The sequence below is a fragment of the Physcomitrium patens genome, chromosome 4, assembly GCF_059467195.1.
Source record: "Physcomitrium patens ecotype Gransden chromosome 4, ASM5946719v1, whole genome shotgun sequence".
Classification (NCBI taxonomy): domain Eukaryota; kingdom Viridiplantae; phylum Streptophyta; class Bryopsida; order Funariales; family Funariaceae; genus Physcomitrium; species Physcomitrium patens.
The window spans coordinates 2,021,961-2,046,637 of NC_143413.1; the positions used below are offsets into that span (position 1 = coordinate 2,021,961).

A 24,677-nucleotide genomic window follows, 5' to 3' on the forward strand; every position below is an offset into this window, starting at 1 on the left:
AAGCGTTTACTTCGCAACTTGGCGAATTCTCGTCCCCACAATTGGATACACGTGTAGCACTCAGAGTATGAAACGGACGCAATCTATAAGAAAAAGAAATATATTTGTATATATATATATATATATCATAAGTATGGGCTGTATTTGTTCCTAGTTTCTTTCATAATAATATTTTTCTTCTTTCTTCTTCGGCCTCAGGCTTTTTATCCAGAAATTATTCTTCACAGGAATCTTTTCTCTGAGGCTTGTATTGAGCCACGGCTGTCAATATTGTATGAAATTAAATCATTCCCTACAGCATCTCTTGATCACATTTCTGTTTCAAGAGGTTGTGGAGTGTTTTGGGAATAATTCTTTATTGTCTTATTACTTCACAAATACACAGGTTACACTATGTATTTATTTATTTAAATTTATTTTGTTTTGGTTGATTTTTATTGTTTTAGGCACACAAACATCTGAAGCATTTGGAATACGACTACAGATACATGTTATAATCTTCATGTTTGCAATTGTTTTTTGTTACGATATTTTCTTTGATCTTTTTATATGTATTTCATTTTTTAGCAGATATGAAATTAATCTTGTACCAATTTTAGAGAATATGTGGGATGTTTGGATGCGATTTTATCTTGTGTTTCGTTTGGTAGATTTAAATAGACCAAAAAATAAAAACAGTCTTTCAACGGGCAGAATGATTGTTGGGTCTATTTAGCTGCAGAAAGTAAAAAAATAAAAAAATAAATAAAATAATACTACTCATTTTTTCAACGATTTTATCTAATGTTCTTACATTAGAAATATATATATATATATATATATATATATATTCATTCTAAGTCTATTTCGTAATATTTATTTGGGAGAATTTTATATAAATAGACAACGCACCTATATGATTTTTTTGTATTATATTGCTTGAGTACATAGTGAATTAAATAATGTTACTTGATTAAAAAATCAAACATAATATAAAGCATACCAATAAAAAAAATTATTTATATACATTAATTTTTAATTTTAATATATCAAACTACCAACTGTGTTAAATAAGTCATGGTTATTTAGAATAGATTTTAAATGTCTAAATAATTTGATTGTACAAAATATGTGCTCAATCATTGAAATTTGCATACAGTATCTCAAAATAAATCACTTATACACAACTTAGGAAGATAATCTCTCTCTCTCTCTCTATAAATAAATAAATAAATAAATAATGTGTATATATATATATATATATATATATATATATATATTACAACTAATAAAAATAGAAAAAATTCAAAAGATGTCATTGATTAGAAAATAAAATTCTTTGGCATGATACAAGCTTAAAATAGTAATACTTTTTAACATTTAATATAATTATAAAGTTTTGACTAAAAAAAGTCCTTTACATATTAAAATTGAATATCTACTCTATTATCTACTCTATGCATTATAAGATTTTGACATTACTTAAGATGTTTTTAGATTTAAAATTTTCTAAAACTTCAACAATCTAATTTGTTACAAAATTAGTAAGTCTTTACATTACATCAAAGTAACCACAATTTATCTACAATTTAAATTACATATATATGTATATATATGATACACACACATATATATATATATATATATATATATAGATATTTCTTCCTTCTTTTGTTCAATCTAAAATTCTTAATTGTTTTAAAAGAGCATCATGAAAGTTGTAATCTATATCCTAACATGTTCTAAGCCAAAAGAATGTGTTGTTTTATTAAAAGAAAATTTAGTTTACATTGAAAATTTTAAATTTTGGTTTTGGTCAATTATTTTTACAAAAATTAATATTACCTTGCAAATAACAGAATAATATTTCATTTACTCAAATTCTAGTTCTACCTATTTAAAAATATAGAGTTATGAGAGTTTAACATCTATATTTAATATTACTAAAACATCATTTGATGCACAAATTAGGATATTTATCAATTAGAAATTTAATAAAAATAAATGTATTTAAATCTAAAAGTTTTAAATCTAAAAATGAGGATAAACCATATATTAGATGTTTTTAAATATATATATATATATATATATATAAGATGTAAATTTTTCCTTAAAAAACAGCGTTGTAAAAGTAAAATTACAAAACTTTTAAACTTGATGGTTGATATTTAGTTGTATAAAAATATAATACAACGGTTTGTATTGGAATCAATGAAGGCTGAATAAGTTCATAAGATTAATAAAAGAAGTATTTGTCTGCACAATGAGTTCAGTTGTCTTCTATATGTGAGGTTATAAAATAGCTGTTGGAGTAACTTTGAAGATCTATCAGATCCATTTATTTATTTTATTTTACTATATTTTAAAATTTTTATTGAGAAATATAATTATGCTTAAATTATATGCAATAGTACTTAATATTCTATAGTATATATATATATAAGTTTCAAACTTAAAAATATCATTATGATTATAATAAAAATATAATTAAAACATTAAATGTTTTGCAAATTATCAGTTTAACTTTTAAATTAATAGATTCCTATGATTAATTTTAAAAAATAAATGATATGTTACAGATATTTAAATTTCTTAATGTTTTTGTATTTGTATTTTTTTTTATAATATTTTTAAAAAAACTTTGTACAGTAAGAATATATTTAGAATAAATATATTTTCTAAAAGAAACTGGAACAAGCAATTTTCTTATAGGTAAAAGAAAATGTTTCAAGATATTTTAAACTTCAAACAACTAAAATTCTTGTCATTAGTATAAATTTTTCCCGAATTGGAGAAAATATTAAGTAACAATGTTATCTTTTAAATACTTACAAATTTACAAGAAATTTATTAACAAGAATACTAATAATATATATGTATATATATATCTATATATATTTCAAACAAGATAATTAAATTTATAGACCAATAGTTAACAAAAATTATATTTTAAAAAATTATTAGTAGTTTATAATTGATTTTTTTTTTATCTTTCCTAGTTCTTTTTTTTAAATCAAGATGTAAAGTTTTAGAATTTGTTTTAATGTTTACGAATTTTAAGATTTTATAATATGTGTTCAAAATTATATTTAAATTTTACTTAAAATATATTATTTGATTAACTTTCTATCTTAGTATATAATATTGTATTTTTGAATTTTTATAATTGATGAAATTGTAATGTGCGAGTGATGATAATGTTTTGTAAAACTTACTTGTTCCTGTAAATATATCAAAATACCTTGGTTGTTCTTTTAGATGCTTAAGTATTTATTTTATTTTATTTTATTTCATTTTTGTAAATTTATGGATATTTATATTTTTTAAGTATAAATTCTTATCTCTGTGGTGGTTAAAATTTACAAATACTAAATCTTTATTATTGTTCATTTATTTATTTTTTGTAATTAAGTATCATTCTAAATATAAAAAAATATAAATTTATGCTTAGAAGAACATTGTACAATTTTTTGTTTAAGAAATGGCCAACTTTAAGTATATTGACCAATGTTTCAACAATATTTATATTTGAAAAAATAAAAATAGTTGCTTAACTCTAAATCTGGTCTTTTGAAATCTCAAAAAAAATAAAAAATAAAAAATAAAACAGAAAAACACAAAATACAAAACAAAACAAAACAAAACAAGATAACAACCAATCTTGATTTGCAATTGGGACAAGACATATAACTCTTTACATCCAAACCACAATTCAAAATTTTATTACACATGACTATGGACCTCAATCAACATCAACAATCACAAGTTATCTTCACAAATTGTTTCCAAAAACACCATAAACAAAAATTCCCATCCAAGATGAACTGAAAGGAGCTAAGCGGAATGCTACCTCAATAGCATTTGTCACCGAGTTGGAGACCCTTAAAAAAGCTTCTTATGAGCCATCCATATCCTTTCAAAGTGGGTGCCTGGGTGTAAAGTGCCCTTGAATAGCAATCGTCCTTTCATCATTAAATACACACATAATAGTTTGCAATTTTACTCTCATTGTGTGTGTTTCTTCGCGATTGTTTGCTAAGAAAGATGCTCCATGTGATGTGTGAGTGTGTAATGGTTTCAGAGGGTTCATTACAACGGAATGGGCAGCAAAAGGGAAACATGGAGAGTGAAAGCAAGAGAAGAGTTGGAAGAGAGGGAGGAGGGTAGAGAAAGTATTAAAGGCCCGGCACATGAAAGATGGAGTGGCAGAGCCCTGATTGTGGATAAGACCCACAGTATACTTCCACACCCCGTCGTTGCAACCTTTCCTTTAATAAAATCCCTGCTTTTATTGCAACAATGCTGTCTGCAGCGCACAGACACACACATATACACATCCCCACGCAGATGGCGAACTCCCTCCATCACCACCACCCCACCCCAGCATACAAATAAATACATCCTGCCCCCCCCCGCCCATGTTTGCCCACCCAATGAAGAAAAAGAGTGTGAGTTTAGTGTGCAGATTCATTACGCTCTGCGTCACTCGAATCGCCAGAATCATGACCCACAAAACAAACAAGGAAGCAAAAAAAGGAGAAAAGGTGTCAGTTTTTGTTGTGGGGGTGTTTATCTACGAGTCTCATCATCAGTCACCAGCCTGGTTGGTTTATGAAAGCTGAGTGGATAAGAGAGAGCTCGGTGAGAATCCAAAGCAAAAATTGAGCTGAATCGATAGGTTCCAAGTATCTATCCATACGTTTTTATTGCTTTTATCTGCAAAGGGGGTGTGGAGAGAGAGAGAGAGGCAAGTTGGAGGAGGAGCTCATTGATGGGTGACAGAAGGGCCGTTCGGAGTGATTTCAACGGAGCCTTTGGTGTTTTCTGGCCAGTTTTTGTGACGCATGTGATGGAGCCATGGCGATTTTCGCCTTTGTGGGGCTGCATGGCTGCATTACAACAATGGTGGGCTTGACAGCGGGGAAATGTGTCACCACACAGTTCATTAGTCAGGGGGTGTGGGAGTCATTAGTAAGCACCTAGAACATTCAAAACACCAAGGAAGAAGTAGAGAGGGAAATTTCAGTTGAAATAACAACAGTGTGTACAGTGTCATTCAATGCTGTAGATTATGCTCTATTGCAGGACAATCGATTTACAGACGTTCTTTTTGGAGGATTTTGATTCCGTCTTGCAAGTTCTACTTGTACTGAATGGAAAGAAAGAAAGAAAAAACAAACACAGAATTGTTAACCTGCAGTTTATCGTTGTGTTAATTCTGTGGGTGAGCTTGAGATGTGTTGCTGTGTGGGAACTTGAGTGAAACTTCTTCTGAGTTGTGAGATGAGGCTTTTGCCTTTGGAAGCGGGCCGTGTTTCTGGTGGGTCTAATTTCTGTTATGTAGATTCTTTGATTCTGTGGAGGTTCAAACGTGTGTGAAAGCAACATTTTAACTATCCCAAATGAGATGTACTTATCAACACCTTTAAACTATTTATTCATCACCTCCTTGTAAATTCTGTCTCAATGAATAATGGAGAAGAAATAAAAATGAATAAGAATAAAAACAATCAAATTTCAATTGCAAAGTAACAGCTGTAACAGATTGCAGCCTCTTTTTTTTTTTTTTCTTCTGTGACCCAACATTATCGTTCGACCATCAATACTGATATTTAAGTCGCAGGGAGCAAATTCATGACTGCTGACAACTTAATTCAATAAAAAGTATTTGGAATATTTTGAATAAAATAGTCGCAGAAAGTGCAGCTGAAGCAGATGTAAATCACTGATGAGTAATATCAAGCAATGGTTTATTTTCCTAACATGAGGCAATTTGGGTTTGTTTTGCTTTCAAAACCGCAAGCTTCTACCTCGTCCGCAACTATTTCGAGTTCTACTGGTTTCATGACTTTGAATGCGTTAGCGTGGAGCAAAAGAGCTCATAGGCGAGCTGCTCTACTACATAAGCAGACCTTAGCATTCCAAGGGGATCAATTAGACTTAGGCTGATGCGCTTCATGGATGAGATGAAAAGGCATGAAAGATAGAGGGGTTTATGAGGTGCAAATGCTCTGCACAGTAAGTTCGTTTGGACGCAGATCACTGATGTGTGTCTGTGTGGCAATAATGAGACTAAGGAAGACTTAAATACGTACAAACTGGAGGAGCTTGCCAGTTTCAGTGGCCGCCATTGATGGCTCTTTCAATCTCATGATGTCGCTAAGCTCACCACTCCACTCACAGTAGCTCGATTTCACGCTCTGACTCGGCAGCAGCTGCTCTTCCTCCTCACGTACTCACATCTTCTCCATTTTATCTCGTTCTTTGGTTCTTGTATTTCGGGGTCACTGGGTAGACATCTTTGTTGCCGCGGAGCTGGGCGTCAGCTGATGGGTTGGTCTACCTCTACAAGAAGAAGCAGCAGCAGAAGAAGAAGCTGTCTTTGTGTTCTCAGCTGTGAACCACGATGGTTGTGTGCAAGTGAGTAACTGTGTCCGCCATCACAGTTTCACTGTATTTGAGTGAGTTGGGTTCTCCGTCTTCACCTTGAGATGTTTGCTGTGAACTGGTGCTCGTGGTAGTGGAGCCATAGCGCCCTGTTGGCAGATGCAAATGCGAAATCCGTCCTCTCGAGAGTGTAGGAATTGGTCACCGGATGTCGGTGGAGTCATATGTCTCCGGGTTAGTGTAATGGAGTGTTGCGGATCTGGTCTGAGTGGTTTTCTGCACTGTGAATTACTTCCACTTGTATGGTCATGGTCTCCAAGCATCATGGGTTCTGTTGAGTGGACATGTTTCTTCAGTTGTTGGACTCCCGCGAACTTCCATGCTCGTCCTCCGGGGAGACAGTGATAGCCCCTGCGAAGTAGAGATACAGTCATCGCCCATGGCTATTAAAACTCTCGGCTTGTGCCCAGCTGGGTACCTCATGCATTTGCCGAGTTGCATCGTGTAACACATTCTGCAAGTCCCATTCTTCTCTTCGTATTAGAATTGAACATAATGTGTGAAGCCTCTTTAAGAGCTTCCTTCACGTCTTACGATATTCTGTCTCTCTGACTGTTCATTTAATGACAGAAAGCTGACGACCATCACTCTCTCTCCTGCTTTTCGTGGTTGACTCTTAGAGGTTTAGTAACCGCCGACGAGGCATTTGTTTTTGTTTTTTTAGATGTAGCGTCTTGTCCGTGAGTGTTTTCTCTGAATTTGGCGGCGTGCCTTGAAACACAGTGTGTCAGTGAGAAGGTTCTGAGTAGCTTCTCCGTCAGAATCGTGAGAAATTTTGTCGAAGGATGTTTGCGGAGTATAGTCAAGCCTGAAGCTTCTCCTGACATGGTCAAAATAATTATCCGTCATGTGGCAGGTGAAAAGATGCGGCGACTGCGACATTGAACCAAATCAGTAATTAGCAGACAAAACTTAGGTGTTCATTATCTCCGTCAACAATCATGGGGGTAAGCAGCATTCGTAATTCTTTTTGCAACAATGCCGGAGGCTTCACGGGTTTTTTTTCTCAAGTCGACATCTTTTCATCTCCAAAGCATCTAGTTACGAGTGTTTAAGCAGTAGAGTATTGTTGCTGCACATTCCTTCACTACATGAAAATCGCTGCGAGATTCTTTCAACTCACGACATGAAATTTGCTGCGTGGCCTCATTTGAGTGCTAACCATAGTTCTGAAGTTCATCACAAGAGCTGAGGTGTTTGAGCCTGGATTTTGTTGGTGGCAGCTTGCGAATGCGTACCGGAGAATGTTGCACCGATACCATTTGGCAATGAATGAGATATTCGCAGGCTATGGCTCATTTGTTGCACACAAGCCTTGGATACCCTTCATGTAAGGCTGTGAGCAAAACCATCATTCGTAACATGTAGTTGGCCTTGTTCAGTGACTTCGCCTTGAATCAAAGTCTGTAGCTGCTCAAAATTTTCGCCTGCGATTAGGAGGGCATACAGCATTTAAATTTATCCATCATATGCCCCTCTTTAGTTCCTCAGCCACGCTTGACTTGACTGCATTCACTGCTACAAAATTGACAAATAGTGTGCGTCTATACAACTGACGCCAATCACATTCTTCCCTGTGGTATTTGTAGAGTTGGGATTATGGTGTTAGGAGGCTTGACAGCAGGGTTGATTAAGCGAACAACTGAGACAGACTTGGAGAAGCTGTGGGTAGAGCACAATTCACGTGTTGTTGAGGAACGTCTATATTTCAATCAGAGGTACATGGTCCCCGAAAATCAAATTTCCATCCAAGAAGATGTTGTTTCGGGGTTAATAGTCGGCTACCATTTCTTCAATAAGTTGGTATTTGTGTTCAACTATCATTTGAGGACAATGATTTTGCTGTTTTTGTAACAGGTATGGTGGTATCCCTCGGAAAGAATCGGTTACAATAACATCTCGAGCTTCCCCAGACGCTCAAATCGACCTGAAGCGATCAATGGATGCCTTGACTCATGCTGTTGCGCCTCTTTATGATGAACTAAGCATGGAAACAGCTGTGGGAGGCGCAAGGAACAAACTGGGCAATGTAAGCGTTCTCTTTGATGAAGTAGAGCGTGATTAATTGCCTTGTTTAAAGATGAAGAGCTTGACATTATCACCGTAGTAGAGCTGAATTGTAATGAACTCGTTTGTGAATGAATGTCAGGTTGATTTCTGCGAGAGGCCAATTGTGCCAACTACATTAAAGCCCGGAAAGAATCCAATGAAAGACAACAACTGGGGAGCATGGGGACTGCAGTATATCTCTACTTGTTCGGTATTCTGGGCGTACACTGGTCGAGTGTCCGCCGACTCCGCACTTCCTGAAGGTTGGGGTATAACACGGTTTCCTTGCACCAAACTCACGCCAATGGACTGCTTCAAAGAGGGCGGTGACTTTGATTACCCCGAGGAAATGAAGTTGCTTGAAAGGCCTGTTCCTGATGTCGGAACCATAAAAAACATCACCCTTATTGATCTCCTGCTTGGTTTGTACCAAATGACAACCGCCCCCGTGAAATGTGTCAACTTGTTGCGAACGAATATTACTTCTCAGTTTCGTCAAGCTGGGAGACCAGTAGCTGAAGTTCAGGGGGTAAATGCCTAATGAATCAATACCATTCTCAAATCATTGAATTCCTGTTTTCTTTCAATATTTGGTATGCTATCGATATATGCTCGCCTGAACTATAATACCCTCCCATTATTTCGTGGAGATTCTTAAATTAACTGCCACTTAACATGACCTCTGGTACGGTTGAGCAGATTGTAGACGAGGTTGTTTCGATAATGAAGTTTGCCTTCACCTGGGGTTATCGCTGGCGCAAGCCTTATTCTCTGATGAAGTCTAACAAAGAGGTAAGTGCACAAAATAGGAAATTGGGTTCTGTGCTCATGATGTAGTTAACATACTTGATTAACTGCAAGATTTATCTACATCTTTGTGGATACTATCGTATCATGTGTACCATGTGTTCGATTTACAAATTTTCTCTGTGACTTGAGTATGCAGAAAATCAATAAGAGTTGCGATTTGTTTGCTGATGCTTGATACCTGTATTGTTGCGCAGATAATAGACCACATCAATAGCGCTGTCGAGATTGGCCGTCACAAAAACCCCGATCCTGGTGTACCCCAGGTTGTGGATTGCATCCTTAAAAAAATGCCTTGTTGCATGACATGGTTTGGAGCACATCTCCCCATCTTCACAGCCCTTGGGAGTGTGGAGTATGATGCTTCAGGGAAGAATATTAGCAAGGTTGGAGGCGTTCGCTGGGGGTCCAACAATTACCACCATGATCACCCTTTATTTGCAGAGTATATTAGTAACAGATTGGTTACCTCTGTAGGATCTGATGAGAGGGAGCATCTGGTTAAGAAATGGGAGGATGCCATGATTCATGATTTAGACCCTATGAGGCGGCATGCCACTAACACTTCTTTTGGGGATGGAGAAATGTATGAGAACCTTCAGCTAGAGTTCAATATGTGGGTATGTATTTTACAACACACTCTTCTAATAAATGCTTCTGTTGAAATTGGTATTAAGAGACGATTGAAGCTGGTATGTTTTGGTCTAACTGATGAATGCATAACGCATTGGATGGTTTGTTGTTGGTTGCAGAAATCTACACGAGACATTATTGCAGACGCAAGCAAATCTCCTTTATGGCAAATCATTCTGGGTGCAGCGCTCGTCTCCGCCTATGCTTTCTTAGCTTTCCTCAATTTGCGTAATCCAGTCCATTCTCATACCAGTTTAGCTCTTATGGTAAGACCTTAGTTTTCAATAAACCTGGTTCTGGCTTCTCAATTAAAATAACCTTGAATCAAAAGCACTGCCTTTGCTGTCGATATTCTCTATTGTTTTTCTCTGAGAAGATTGCTATCAATACATTCATGCTTACTATTCTTGACCTTTGATTGCAAACGGTTAGTTTTAGTATCTGAGTATTTTAATATTTTAACAATTGCGAGTCTCAAGAGATTGGAGCATAATATGACTCGGCGTCTGCTGTATTTTTTGCAGGGAATGGCAGTGGTGGGTTTTGCTGTTCTGGCTGGGTTTGGCCTCACTGCACTTTGTGGCATTCCTTTTTCTCCTCTAGCCGGCTCAGTCGTGCCCTTCCTTGCGCTTGGTTTAGGTGAGTCTGATGATTTTCCATACAGAACTTTCAGACAGAAATTTTTCGGATCATGCTTAGTTACGAACTGAAGGGTATCATAACCGCAGCAATCGGATGCAGTGCAATTTAGTTGGAGTTGCAGTCACGTGTGCAATTTAGTTACAGATAAAGTGGACAGTGATCAAGTTATGTTTCCTGTGCAGGTATCGACGACGTATTTGTACTAGTGAACGTTTTACGGAATTTTTTGGAGGATCCAAAACTGCAAGCACTCAACACTCCTGGTGACTTAGTACCTGAACGTGAAATGAGACATGCATTAACCCTTGCTGGACCCTCTGTCATCCTCACTACATTTTCCGTTCTAGCAGCTTTTTTCATTTCCTCAATGGTAAGATTTTGTGAACACAAACTTGTCGATTGCTATTTTACACTCCTTGCTTGATGTAGAACATTTATAATTTTGAAAGGATTGTTGTTTCCATTTTCTGCACGACAGAATCCGATGCCCGTGGCACAATGGTTTTGCTGGCAAATGGGCTTGACGGCAACAGTGCACACTCTTGGGATGATTCTCATTTTCATGCCCATTATGGCTCTTGACGCTCGCAGGGTGAAGGTATCATCCATCTTTTGACACCTTCATCTCGCTTTTATCTAAGCTCTTCCACTTCCATGACTGTATTAATTGCAGAGATTGTTGCTGTCAAGAATTTGAGCTAAGTGTTCTGCTAAGTTGCCCCAAATTAAGCTAAAACATAAGTGTATCTTGTCCAGGCTCGTTACAACGACCCCAATTTGTGGCTGTTTTGCGGCATCCGCAAGAGCAAAGCACCAGAAGGTAGGAGTAGCACAGCAATTCAAATTGTTTTACACGAGTTAGATAAATTATTCATAGCACCGTTTACTAAATTCTCGTCAAGTAGTACTAAGGCATGGATATCTGGTTTTGAATGTGTTGCATGTGCTACTGTGACAGCGCCCTACACTAAGGAGGCTACTTCCGAATTTTCGGACCCCTCGTTCCAGGACAGCACCGGCAGCTCTGCAATATCTCGTTGGGTTGCTAGATACTATGCACCGCTATTCGAAAGCAATCTCTTCAAAATTATTGTGGTATGGCTCAGGTGTATCGAATTGAACAGTCACATAAAAGTCACCCTTTCCCCAGTTGTTACGTTATTAATTGTTGACCAATCACTTGCGCAGAGTGTAAGTTGCCAATTCGGTTAGAGATTTTGCTCCTTTTAATCATTCTAAAGTGGCAGCTCTGATGAACGCTTCCGTTTCTACCATATTGATTCTGTCCAGGTAGTTTTGTTTTCTGGATTGCTTGTGTCCATGACGTATTTGGGATTCGAGAAAGTGGAGCATGGGTTAAGGCTATCAGACGTCACATTAACTGGTGCGTTTCTGACAGTTACGCTGTATTTAAAATTCAGTAGTTTGTTTTGTGCAATATATGCTGTTTGCAACACAAATGCAGAGTTAGTATGACTGAAATAGAAAATGAAATTGAATACCTTCTGAGATGCGTGTGTTGGCACCTGCAGGGTCATATCAGAACACATTTGCCAGAACTACCGAGGACAGATTTACAAGTTACGACGTTGTAAGTAACGTATCTCCTTAACTAGGTTAAACAATGTGGCATCACTGATTCAGACTCGTGTACTTTCAGATGCATCAGACATTCGCTTCAATGAACTACAAGGCATGTAGCAATATCCGTCAAGTCAGGGTCATAAGCATATGCGTCAGTAAAAACCTTTGTTGCGAAGATTAATGTGGACAAGTGCTGTCAAGGGTGACACGAATCATCACTCTTCTTCACTGACACAGTGATATTTGAAGTTTGAGGCATAAAAATATTTATCTTACTTTGGGGATGGTTGCAGTGGATTGTTACAAGAGACATCGACTATGCGAAGAACCAGAATAATCTCGTAGAGATGTACCGCGCTCTTGAGAAAACAAAATGGAATCCTCCCCAACCAGGGGTAAATTCACTGCCCCGTGTTCAAAACTGGAGCAGCTCAAAGATTCAACTTAGTCTCGTCGTTTGTAGTTAGACACTGATCATTCAACTAGTGACATCTTGTGCATGAAAATTGTGATTTTTACTGAGTGTCTGTTCTCATAATTTTATGATCATGCAGATTCTTGAGTCATCACCGCTTGGAAACCTCTATCTTTGGAACCAAATTGCGTATAATGTAAGTTGGCCTATTCCTGCGAACAATCAAACCTACTACGATTATATCAAGCACTGGTCAGCGGGCCCACTTGGTACGTCAACTACTGCAGTGCTGCTCACATTGGAAACGATGAATGCTTGGTGTCTTTCATGGTTTTGTACTGTGATGCGCAAACTTAAACTCTCGATGAAATGCTAAAAACTGGGGACGTGATAGAAAGAATACCTCCTTAGATTCTGTCCACAGCTTTACAAGATTGATTGGATGAATTTCAATGCTTTTCTTCCTATTCATCTCAGTAGAAGTCGCAATCATCTATGTGCATCTGTGCACAATTTCTCACAACGATGTGTTTTCTCTATTTAGGAATTGCTTCCCTTCAAGATATTTACTGTGAGGACAGCATAACAAAAGAGCAGCTCAGCTGTATGCAGGATGCACATGCCCCTGGCTATAAAAACAATCCCAATTTTCGCATTGCTTCTAGCAAGACTGGGGTAATTCTCTTTGAAGATTGTCATTATCTTCTCGCATTCATGTAATGTTACAATTTTTCCAATCAGTCACTCATGAATGATGTTTTTCTTTGTAGATGTTTGCACTGCACCTGGGTGCTGGCACATCATCCAACCTTGATATGATGACCAAAACTAGAACGATCGTTGATGACCTGAACACGAAGTTTGGTGAAGATGTAGCTTTCATGTATGGATTTCCATTCCTGTTCTTCGAGCAGTATCTTCATAGCTACCGCGATCTCTACACTGTTGTAGGCTTGGCCTTGGGTAAGTGCATTAACACATTAGTATAATTGATTCTTCATGCTAAATTCATCGAGGTTCTTTTTTTCTCAGGATGCAGGATTGCGTTTATGACCCATGTTACTAGCATGTATGTACTAATGCTTCTTCAGTAGTTATTTGTCGTTCACTAATGTTCTGCATATATGGCTGCGACAGTTGGTGTGTTTGTTGCTGTGCTCGTATTCCAGTTCAGCATCACCATGTCCTTGATCATCGTTACCGTGTTGCTCATGGTTGATCTTGAAGTTTACGGATTCATTTATGTGATCGGGGCTAAACTGAACTGTAAGTTTACCTTAAATTCATTATACCTGCACCATACGAAGAGTTCACCACAACATGAAAGTATCATTCTTGGTTCGGACTAGTTGACAACAATTCTGAACAAAGAAACACGTCTTTCGTGTTTGACCGTTAGAAACTCTTTTTGCAACTTTCTAGAGAACTAATATTATCAATGTGATTTTTTTGGATGAAATTTTCCAGCGCTGTCGCTTGTCAACCTTGGCATCGTTGTAAGTCTCTTAACCTATCCGGTCATGTGGAAATTGGTTGAAATTTTTATACCAAAAGCTGCAAATATTAGTTGGGGACGTTGTATGATTCAATTAGCCAACTTCTAAGTTAAACTTCGACTGACAACGAGTTGATTGCTTTGTACAGATTGGAATGTCGTCTGAGTTCACCTACTTGGCGAGGTCATTCTTGATGGTTGATGGCACACGAAACTACCGAGTAAGGAAAGCACTGGAGTGGACTTTTGAGCCACTTCTCCACGGCTTTGGCACCCAAATCGCGGCCACAATTCCTCTAATTTTTGTCAAGTAAGCTCATCCATCCTGCTAACACATATACCCATTACAAATTAACGACATAAGTTCTTCTTTTCTGGTGCAGATGTTATAAGAAAGGTAGTTTCATTCATTAAGCTTGGGACAAAAGTTTTTCTCAAGAAAATCCGTACCTCGAGTATCAAACGAATGTAGAATGTATACTCAGTGTTTGCGATTACAGAAGCTCATTACAACTTGGTTGGTTGATCTTGTGCCTAAAGGTATCATGCGTTTCGAGTGTACTACTTTGCCATGTTCACCATTATGGGGGTTTTGGGCTTCCTAAACGGCTTTGTGCTGCTGCCGGTGATTCTCTCTTGGGTGGGACCTCCACCTCTCCCTCACGTTGTCAACAGGGCGAACCACAAGGGAGTTGCCCAAGATTTAGGATTCAGAGCAAGTCCACACCATGGTGGTGACACACCTATGATGAGTCACAACGGAGCCTCTGTTCCATTATAGATTGCAAATGATACTGCTGTCATAACACATGTAAAATGCAATGGTGCATCATAAGGTTTCCTAGTTGTTTCGTTTTTAATGATCCAAAGCGGAAACAGATTACTCGAATGATTATCCTGCTAGCCAGACTTAAACCAACGGCCAGGCTGAATGGTAAAGAACAGGAGTAGGAAGAATCGGTCAGATTTGTAGTAGTAAGTCAGTGGAGGAATGCAATATGCAGAAACAAAGCCTGCAACTGTAGAATTGAGTGTAAGGCAGTAGATTGAAGACAGTTGTGGTGTACATTATATTTATGAAGTGATATGGCTTGTTGCCAGTATCGAACTAAATATAACCCCATTCAGCCACTTGCTTGGCTTGTGTTGCAGCCACATATTCATACTGAAATTGCTGCATTTGCATAACTTCGTGACAGTTGTAACAAATGTAATGACCCAATAACTCTTTTCAATGTAATGTTCATGTCGTTTACTTCCAAGAAGCGTCCATTTTAAATCTCTTATTCTTAATTTACAATTAGTTTTCAAAGATAGAATATACGATTGAACCTAGTTAGAGATGCGAACAACTGATTAGAAAACACTTCTCTCAAGGGAAGTGGGTTTGATGTTTGAAAACAAAACAAGCTCTGATATAACAAGATAGTGTATGATATAAAGATTAACTGACTAATTGTAGTGGTAAACGTTGTGAGAGACCTGGAACAGTGACTCTACATTAAAGTGGGTTTTTGTCCATTCAGGATTCTATTGTCTCCAAGCTCGTTTCCGAAGTCAAGAGGGGCAGTTTTGTACATTTTAGGTCTCACAAGAATGAGTCAGCTACCATTATCAAATCAGGCTTGTAACCCTAGCATTAGGTATCTCAACTTGATCTGGTACTCTAAGTCGACTGAACCAAGTGATCAAGATCACGGGCCGCAGCTTCAATTACATTGTGCACTAACAACTTCCTCTTGTGTACAAGAATAGTAACTGATTGTGGACATCATGTCCTTGTATTTGCTGCTGTGAAATCCTCCACAAAACTCTCTCCATACTTATTCTTCTTTTTACTGTCATTAATGCGTAATCTTGTAGGTGTGATGTTTTAATGGTGTTATGTATTCATTTCATTCTTCAAAATTATAAATTTTGAGTTTGTTCGACATGGCGATGGAATACATTCTTGTTCACTCATTCTTGTTTCCAGGGTTATCGGTTCTGTTTCTCCAAAAGAATTATTTGTTGAGCATAGACTTGAACATGGATGACATCGTGTGTTACCACGATAATTGTCCCGTTTTAAAAGTAAGAAATATTCGTGAAATTCTTGTTTTTCGCAAAACTCCATATTGCACGACTGCCAGATAAATTTCGAAAGACATGAGGTTCTCTCCAATCAGCAGAGTGCTTTCAAGTCCATGAAACACAATCAGAAACAGACTTGAGGATCCAAGAAAAACACGGACAGTGAACACAGCCTTTTCAACCATTACAGATTTGTTTTTAGATTGAACCATTAAAGTTCTCTTTGTGACATGTTTATAAGTGCAAGAGAGCATTTAGATGAAACATAAACGTTGGTGATATCTACCACAGAAAGGGAGTCCCAATTACTTGTCATGGCCAGACGACCGTCAAAGAAATAGTGAATTTCATGAGAAGTGAAAATTTTGTTTGAAGGTTGACAGTTCTGGATAGTCTTCATTTACGATGAGCTTTATGAATTTTTTCAACTTAGAAAAAGTGTCTAATGGATACAACTAATATAGAGATCATGAGAGTGGAAATTTCAGAATGTTCACATAATAAATTGGACAAATTCGTCATGGATTTTTCAGTGTAGATGTTTGAAGAGAAGCATGGATGTATGTATAAAGTTTACACAAGAGGTAACAGTGCCATACGGCCTGTTATCCTTTACAATACTATGTGCCAGGGATGAAGAATCCCGGTGCCAAAATCTACAAATAGCGCAGCAAGGATTGACACAGCTGTGGAGAGTCTCTCCCTCTTTCCTCCGAGTGGTGCAGTTATCTGCAATGAATCGTGGTAGGCACATTTCCACGAATCGATGTGACCACAATACCAGTACAGCTAGAGCAAATATATCTCTATATGGCCTCTACATTTGATTTGTCAAAAAAATGTAACTATTTAAGGTGAATGACAGACAGATTGGGCAAAGAGGTAGCCTTAAGGTGGTCCACTGCCGTCCGTGTCACCTTGCAACCTTGCAACGCTAAGGAGGTCAACTTTGTCAATGGCCTAAGATGCTGTAAACCAGCGTTTGTTACCTTGGAATTCGCCACGTTTAGAGATACTAGATTTTCCATTCCTACATCATCGGCCGTATCACAAAGTTACTTAACAAAAATGCTGTCTGAGAATGTTTTAAACTTATACATCATTGGACTATTGAATTTTTAAAAATTCTTCAGCCAGGATCAGATGGAATTAGAAGTGTACCAGAAAGATACTGAAGGGATCTATCTGTGAGCCGCAAATTGTGTGACAGGTTAAGCGAGGTGAGCAATGTCAGATCCTTGATGCTGCTCACTCCCACATCTGTGATACCACCACCGCAAAGCTCCAAGCTCTGCAAATTCTTGAAATCTGAAACACAGGAATTCATCGGTCAAGTTTGGATATAAGCGACTCGAAAGTATGCAACTTAGAGCAGCCATCAATTAAAAACTAATCGAACGCTCACAAAAACAAGCAAAAGAGGCATCTGCTCGCATCACCAGGGTGACAAGACGCAGACCTCAGTTAAGAACTTATAATTAGAACAGCTTCTTATAATAATCAGCAATTCAGAAGAAGGGCAGAAGAATTGGCAACACAAAAACATCTCAAGTATGGGAATGAACTTGAGGAAGTGATCTCACGTCGGAGGCGAGCCATGCCGTAATCTGTGATCTTGGCACCAAAGAGGTCCAAATTTTTCAGCCCAGTCAAGCCTGCAGAAACATGCAGCCAACTCGCAATAAATCTAACTAATAGTACAATAAACCACGAGAAAGGTGGGCATCGCTAACAATAGACAGATGCCTATTTCTAACATTCCTTACCTGTCAATGCAGCAAGGCCTGTATCAGTGATCTGCTTCGAGTCCAGGTTGAGAGAGGTCAGTGACGTGATAGTAGCAATAGTGGACAGACCAATATCCGTAACACCTCCTGTAAAGGAAAGATTCAAAATCTCCAGCTTCTTCAATCCTGGCATCCATCGCAACGCACTAAACTCAACACCTAGAGCTACGATTCAAACCTCGCATATCTTGGAGATCGAATACGGAAGTCGAAAGCAGCAATGCTTCCAAAAAACTCAAAACAAGAATAAAACATGCAGACTAGAATATTCTCCTTAAAAAGTTTGAATATTTTCTCTCACAAGATTAAAACATCGGCTCTAAAAACTTGAAGTGCTCAGATAATGCGTAAAAAGTAATGTAAAACGCATTACTGTGGAGAAAATTTCCGTTTAGGAAATTACCAGAAAGAAAGCGCAAACCAACGTTCCCGACTTCTGAGTCTGAAAGATCAAGCATTCGCAGATTCAAAAGCCCTGTAACAACCGCAACACACGTTTAAGTTAGATATTCTTGATTGGTTATGCTGCGTCTCTGTGAACTACATACAGGCCATGAATGAGAAATAAGCATGAAATGTTTCGTTGATTCATTTGTTAGTCGCACCACTCAACATCTGGTGTTTGACAGCTCTAAAAGTTAAACAAATTGCACTACAGAACTCGCGCTTCCGAAGAGCGTAAGTATCACCTTTCACATGCTTAATCCCTTCATCACCGACTTTGCATGAGTCAAGATTCAAACGCTCCAGGTTGGTCAATCCTGTATAATTAAACAACTCGCTGAGTCAAATGAGTTACCAATCTTGATCCCCTAGACTATCATTGATTTTCATACGAGATTGGATCCAAAAACAACGTTCGAAAAAGGAAGAGTTTGATTGCGTAAGACAAGACGGTCTACGCTTTCGTAACTGCATAGCCTCATGCAGACATTGACAAACATTACCAGCAACAATTATACTTGAAAGCTACTGTGTGTACTGGATGTAGTTCATTTTCTTTTTGTGTTTTCCTCCTGTTCATGTAAGATCATACTGACAGGTGAAAAGCACCTTTTCTTAGGTGCTTATTCTAATCCATCAATTGCCCCAATGCAGAAATTATGAAAAGAAGAAACAGATGAGTTGCAAAAGCACCTTTTAGAAAAACCATGCCAGAATCTGTGAGTTCGTTGTAACCCAAGTTTAAAGTGCGGAGATTGATGAGACCTGCACTTCAGGAAGCAGAATTAAAACCAAAGCAAAACAAATTTGGTACACACTATGTGCCTCACTAAATTTAGCAACACGCCTTCAACTCTCACTGTTCTCACCTTAGAAGTCCATGAATTCAAAATGCATCTGAGCATTACACTAAACCATCATTTTAGTTCAACAAAAAAGAATAAAAAAAAGAAAAAAAGAAAAAGAAAAAGAAAATACATGATTCAAATTGACGGAAAAGAATCCCAACAAACTGACTAACCTTCGAGCTTCTGGCATCCGGAGTCAGGTAAGTAGCAAGAGTTGATGTTCAAATGACATAGCGTAGTCAGACCTGCGAAGTCACTGCAATGATAAACAAACCATGCAATTCATGTCATCAAGAATAACAGAAAGCCTGATTAAGCAGATAATGACGGACTTACCAGCAATAGTTTTCATGCTTTGAGCAGTTATAGGGCAACCTTCCATACTGAGACTCCGAAGGTTGGTCATTCCTATCAGTCACACATGCCAAGAAATGAAACTAAACATGAGGGAGAACAAATCCAAAGTTTACCAGAAAGAAATGGGGGTTCCAAATCAGGATAATCTCAACGTTCGCTACCACGAACATTACGAACAAGAATCTCAAAAACTTACTGGAAGCAGTTTGAAAAGGCCTCAATAAGTCTTTGAACTGGTTAAACCAAGTGAGGTCCCACAAAAACAACAGCGCAAATACTCACCTTTCAAAGATGCAACACCGGAGTCATTTACTTTGCTCCTAGAAATTTGAAGCTCCTTCAGGTTCACAATCCCTGATATTCATGAATAAGGACATTGACTGAGCATTCTACCATAAGGACCTAAACAGAAATGGTGTCCTTGATTGAATGTACAGAATCAGTATCAACTAGGTGCTTGAATGATGGGTACCGGCAAGATGCGTGATATCTGCGTTCCGGACACCAATGCACCATCCAACATTTAACTTCTCCAAGGTCGTGAGGCCTGGCAATAATGTCGAACAGGAACACGTCACAGGTTAGCAACAACACGCAATGCTTCCATTCAATAACAAGTTTCGACTGCTTGAAATCACAGTTCACAAAGTTACCTTTAACAAAGAGTCAGGATTATTTCCTTAAACTGCCAACTACTTGTCTCGTTGAATTCATCTCTGATGAGATGAGTTCACTGGTAAGCGTATCAAACATCGTGAGCTTATACAAAACGCTGAGTAATTCAATTCTGCTCTGAGCACAACCGTTCTCTTGGGAATCCCAAAAAAATCCCACCTCTTAGATAGACGAAACCACCATGAATAAGCGGGCATCGTTCCAAGTCGAGGTTTTTGAGGCTGACCAGATTTGTGAAATTGCGCATTCCAGCTGCAGTAATTAGATTACTGCTGCGAAGGCTTAACGTTGTGAGGTTCGATAACCCTAAGTCAAGCGTGCAGAATCGAAGTGAAAATTAGAGAAAAATTAGGGCTGACAGGACAAACAGAAAGCTAGCTAGCATGTTCTCCAAATGCTTTATATGAGGCTCTATTGGAAACTATGGATATATGTGGCAGTGAGAAACAAATAAGTCCCAGCAGTACCTGACAATACACTGAGACCCTCATCTGAGATGTGGTCACAGGAGTTCAAACTCAGGGTCTGCAAGTTGGTACACGATTGAAGACATGCTAACCCATCATCCGTAACAGGTGAGCCGGATATATCCAATGCTAGAAGTGACTCGCCCTGAGAGCCTATGATATCCAGCCAGAAATCCTCCACTCCGGGGTAGTCTGCAAGTAAAACATCCTGCGCAAACCAGCTCACATCCTAAATGAAAAAGCCAACTGCACGGTTCCAGATCTGAAGTAAAATATTGTAATCTTTCTCGAAAAAGAGCTCTGAAGCTAGGATGAGTTAGTGACACAATGTATAAAAGATTTTTCTGTCAATCATGAAGCAGTAATATCCAACACGTTACGCACATTCTCTCTACCGTGCTTGTTGCTCCTATTAACAGCACGTTTCCAAGGCGATCAAAACCAACCAATACTGACCACGCGGCTCATATTTAACCCTCGAAATTTCCTTATAAACTCCCATTAGAATGAGACCTTAAACTGAACCAAATCCCAATTAATAACTGTATGTATTTATTCGAAAATTTGGAAGCAGAAAACTTTACCTGCAGCGCGCAGTCAGAGAATAGTTCCAGTGTTACAGGAGACAGAAGCTGCTTCCTGACTAGATCGTTCAAGACTTGCTGTATCAGGTCCCGGGGTACTCCAGAAAAAGATTTGTACTTATCAATATTCTGTAAGGAGCGAGAAATCACGATTTAAGTTCGCTGTTGCGTATTGTATGTGTAAACCTCAGTCCGATTCACTTTTCAATTTCATGAAACCCAGCTTCATCATGAATCGTACGTTTTTGAAGGTTTTCAGTTAAACTCCTATGTGAGAGGATTACGTACGCCAAACGTCTGGGTGAAAAAAAAAGAAAAAAGAAAAACAGAAAAAAAGAAAAGAAAAAGAAAAGGTAGAACCCCGATTATCGTATCAAAAGGTCAGAATTTTAGATTCCGCACCTTAACGATGTTCTGGACACAAATCTCGAGCAGGGATGGCGACGTCTGTGCTCCATGCGGACGGAATGCCAAAGATTCCAGAGCTTGTGCTCTTCTTACTGGCCATCGCAGAGTGAAACTACGATTCGATCCTCCAGAGCGGCCGCAAAGTTCATCATCAATTTCAAGATCACTCTGATCATTCTTTCTAGAACATGCACTCCCCATGATTGCTGGCACCAAGGTGATTCAACTGCTGATTATCTGTTTGCATTCATCTGCACAGTCCCAATCCAAAAACGAAGATGAAAAATCAACTTCGTGCATGAATCCAATTGTGCAGATACTCGATAACAATTGAAGTGTCGATCCAGTCCCACACCCTCCCAAGCTACCTACAGAACACGGAACACCTCATAAAACTGAGACAAGGGAATCACAGACAACTCGCTCACGGCGATCTAATCGATCACGACAACTATGATCATCCAATTCCCAGGTTGAAGAAGGGCAGTCCTATACCTTCAAGCGATTCAGCAACAAATGTCCTTTGCTTATCTCCCACCAATAACAGGACAAGAGAAGGAGGCTCGGAAAAACCCAGAGAAATTTGCGAACAAGTAACCAATTCTAAACCAGGAATACAAGCTTCTGCTAACACACTACACTCGTTATTTCACTGAAACACACACAAAATCTCACACTTCAGCTGGTTAGGCACTAAGTCAATTGAACTCCTCCCGAGTTTCGGACACTTGAAGAAGCCAACGGATTAATACACCAATTGAATCGTCTCGCACCCAGGCTATCAGTTAAAAGCGCCGTTGAGACAACACCCAAACTACACCACCCTCATCGCCACAGCATCTCCCCAGCTCGAATCTCAGGCAGAAACGACACATATGTGTACAAGTGCCCCAACTATCTATCCTCCACTACGAGTAGGAGTCGGAGGAGGAATAATTGCGCAAGCCGGAAAAAGCCATGGGATTGGGGGGAGCTTTCACATGCGAATGTAAATTAGGAATCGGTCAATGTGGTGGCGGCATCCGCAGCCACGCTCCCCTTTTCCCTCGGATTCGGAACCTTCAATCGCCGCATTGCGACACTGGACTCTCTCTCTCACTAACGCACTCCCCGCAAGAAACCAAGCAAGCAATCCTGCTGGGCCTCCTCGCCGTTCCCCGCCTTGATACCCTCCTTTACCCGACCCTCCCCAACCGGATCTCATGGGGAACTCATCCGGACCTCAAAACGATCTCACCCTTATTTCGTATGGATCTCACACTGGTATCTCACCCAGATCTCACCCTGACCTGATCGCCTTCTGCTGTCGTGCGGGGAATCTTGGGTCGTGTGGGATGCAGGATCCGACGCTATGCGAACAAACGATTTGTTTAGTTACGTGTCCGCTTCGGAGGGGCCTCGTGGATCTTAATAAATTTGATCCCGGCTAGTCATGTTTCTGCCTGGTCAGCACCATTTCACGTGCAAACTTAATTTATCCTGTTTCATCTTTTGTTGGGAATATTTATATATATCTTGTATAGATATGTTTATTTTTCATATTTATATGTTTGTTTGTTTGTTTGATTTCCTTCTTTCCTTCTTTTGAAAGGTGTAGTAACTATATCAAACATCTGATATGTGTTTTTCTTGGGGAGTGGAGTTTCATCCTTCCTGATCATGCCTGATGGTTCGATCTTGGACCTGGTGCAAGTCTTGGCCTGTTAGAGCGGATTCTGTTTTCCATGGTGGGTTTTCTATTCAACAAAATGCAGCATAAGTCCAAACATTGTAACAATACTAATTATGAATGAATAGAAATAAACGAAAATAAAATAAAATAAAATAATATGTGTATATATATATATATATATATATATGAAAACATATTAATGGGATTTCGGGACAAATTATCTGATAAGTGAGCTAGCAAGTGAATAAAATAAGAATGAAAAATATATTTTTTCACATATGGGTATTTCTGACAGGTTTAAAACTAATAAGAATAGAAAAGTAAGGTTATTTATATCAAGGATACATCCATTCAGAGACATACTGTAAGTGGATGCATCACTATCTTAGAAATTATCATAAAGAAAAGGCACATCAAAATATCATTTTTGTCACTGGGAATCTTATGGAATGTAAGCATTCATTCAAAGTATAGTTAGTTTAAAAGCATTAATATTAATATGTCTATGTATGAATGAATACATGCATGCATGTATGTATGTATTCAAATCAATCAAATGAGGGTGAAAGTTGCTCATTCGTGTACATTATGTTAAGAATGATGAGATTTTTTTCCTAAATGTTGATGGAATTTTTTTGTCTACATTTTCATACAACAAAAAATAAAATATAAAAAATGATGTAGGTTGCCTAATTAAATAAGCAAGTAACATAAAGAAGCATTATCATATAGTGTGATTTGCTATCTAGGAATACACTGGGTATCTAGTAGTAGAGAGTTTAGCTTAAACCTTTATATGAATCTTGTCTTAGCTTCCAAAACTCCTTTAATTTGCATAAAACTCAAAATATAATAAAATCCCTTCAAAACATATTTTTATCTGCGAAAGATTTTCTCTTCTTGAACTTTAGAAATTCATAACTCTTGATCTAGCTGTTCAATTTGTCTCAAATTTATAGAATAGGTAGAATTCTCTCTTAATTTTAACCACAAAAAAAACCAACTACGAATTCACTCTTGATCTTTTGGCATCTAAGAAACCCTAGCAAATGCTCTAAACCCTAATTTACAAGCACTTGAGCACTATTCTCTTAATATCTGAAGAATCCAAAACTCAAATGTTATCAAACTCATGTATAAAGTTTACTAACATGAATTTACACATTCCCTAAAATTTTGAGCCAAAACCTTGTCAAACTGCTCAAGATATAGCTCAAGTCACAACCACTAGTAAATCGAATCACTTGCTACCCTTAGATTGCATGCGCTGACTTCAAAATCCAATAACTCCTTTACTTCAACTTAGAATCC

At 38.1% G+C, this 24,677-nt stretch overlaps 2 protein-coding genes across 3 annotated transcripts; one reads left to right on the forward strand and one right to left on the reverse strand.

Annotated features, from left to right (window-relative positions):
- The first annotated feature begins 5,874 nt into the window (after window positions 1-5,874).
- Window positions 5,875-15,182, forward strand: LOC112281322 (uncharacterized). 2 transcript variants are annotated; one of them, XM_024517703.3, is made up of 24 exons: window positions 5,875-6,399; window positions 7,283-7,373; window positions 7,650-7,756; window positions 8,016-8,144; window positions 8,284-8,455; window positions 8,576-9,004; window positions 9,175-9,267; window positions 9,480-9,902; window positions 10,035-10,181; window positions 10,440-10,554; window positions 10,740-10,927; window positions 11,036-11,155; window positions 11,314-11,377; window positions 11,516-11,652; window positions 11,848-11,941; window positions 12,090-12,148; window positions 12,435-12,536; window positions 12,696-12,825; window positions 13,101-13,231; window positions 13,327-13,519; window positions 13,694-13,822; window positions 14,024-14,052; window positions 14,201-14,361; window positions 14,592-15,182. In XM_024517703.3, exons 2-24 carry the CDS (start codon window positions 7,368-7,370, stop codon window positions 14,830-14,832), a joined length of 3,399 nt encoding a protein of 1,132 aa, XP_024373471.1. In that variant the 5' UTR covers window positions 5,875-6,399; window positions 7,283-7,367; the 3' UTR covers window positions 14,833-15,182. The 2 variants fall into 2 exon arrangements, with proteins under 2 accessions (XP_024373471.1, XP_024373472.1); XM_024517704.3 differs by having other exon boundaries at window positions 6,303-6,440.
- A 1,479-nt stretch (window positions 15,183-16,661) lies between these two features.
- Window positions 16,662-22,819, reverse strand: LOC112281323 (uncharacterized). The gene is made up of 16 exons (XM_024517705.3): window positions 22,190-22,819; window positions 21,689-21,945; window positions 21,287-21,415; window positions 20,703-20,910; window positions 20,395-20,541; window positions 20,033-20,107; window positions 19,843-19,914; window positions 19,540-19,611; window positions 19,377-19,448; window positions 19,049-19,120; window positions 18,601-18,672; window positions 18,315-18,386; window positions 17,891-18,037; window positions 17,708-17,779; window positions 17,286-17,432; window positions 16,662-17,154 (listed from the first exon to the last, which is right to left on the reverse strand). Exons 2-16 carry the CDS (start codon window positions 21,893-21,895, stop codon window positions 16,970-16,972), a joined length of 1,749 nt encoding a protein of 582 aa, XP_024373473.1. The 5' UTR covers window positions 21,896-21,945; window positions 22,190-22,819; the 3' UTR covers window positions 16,662-16,969.
- Window positions 22,820-24,677: the final 1,858 nt, after the last annotated feature.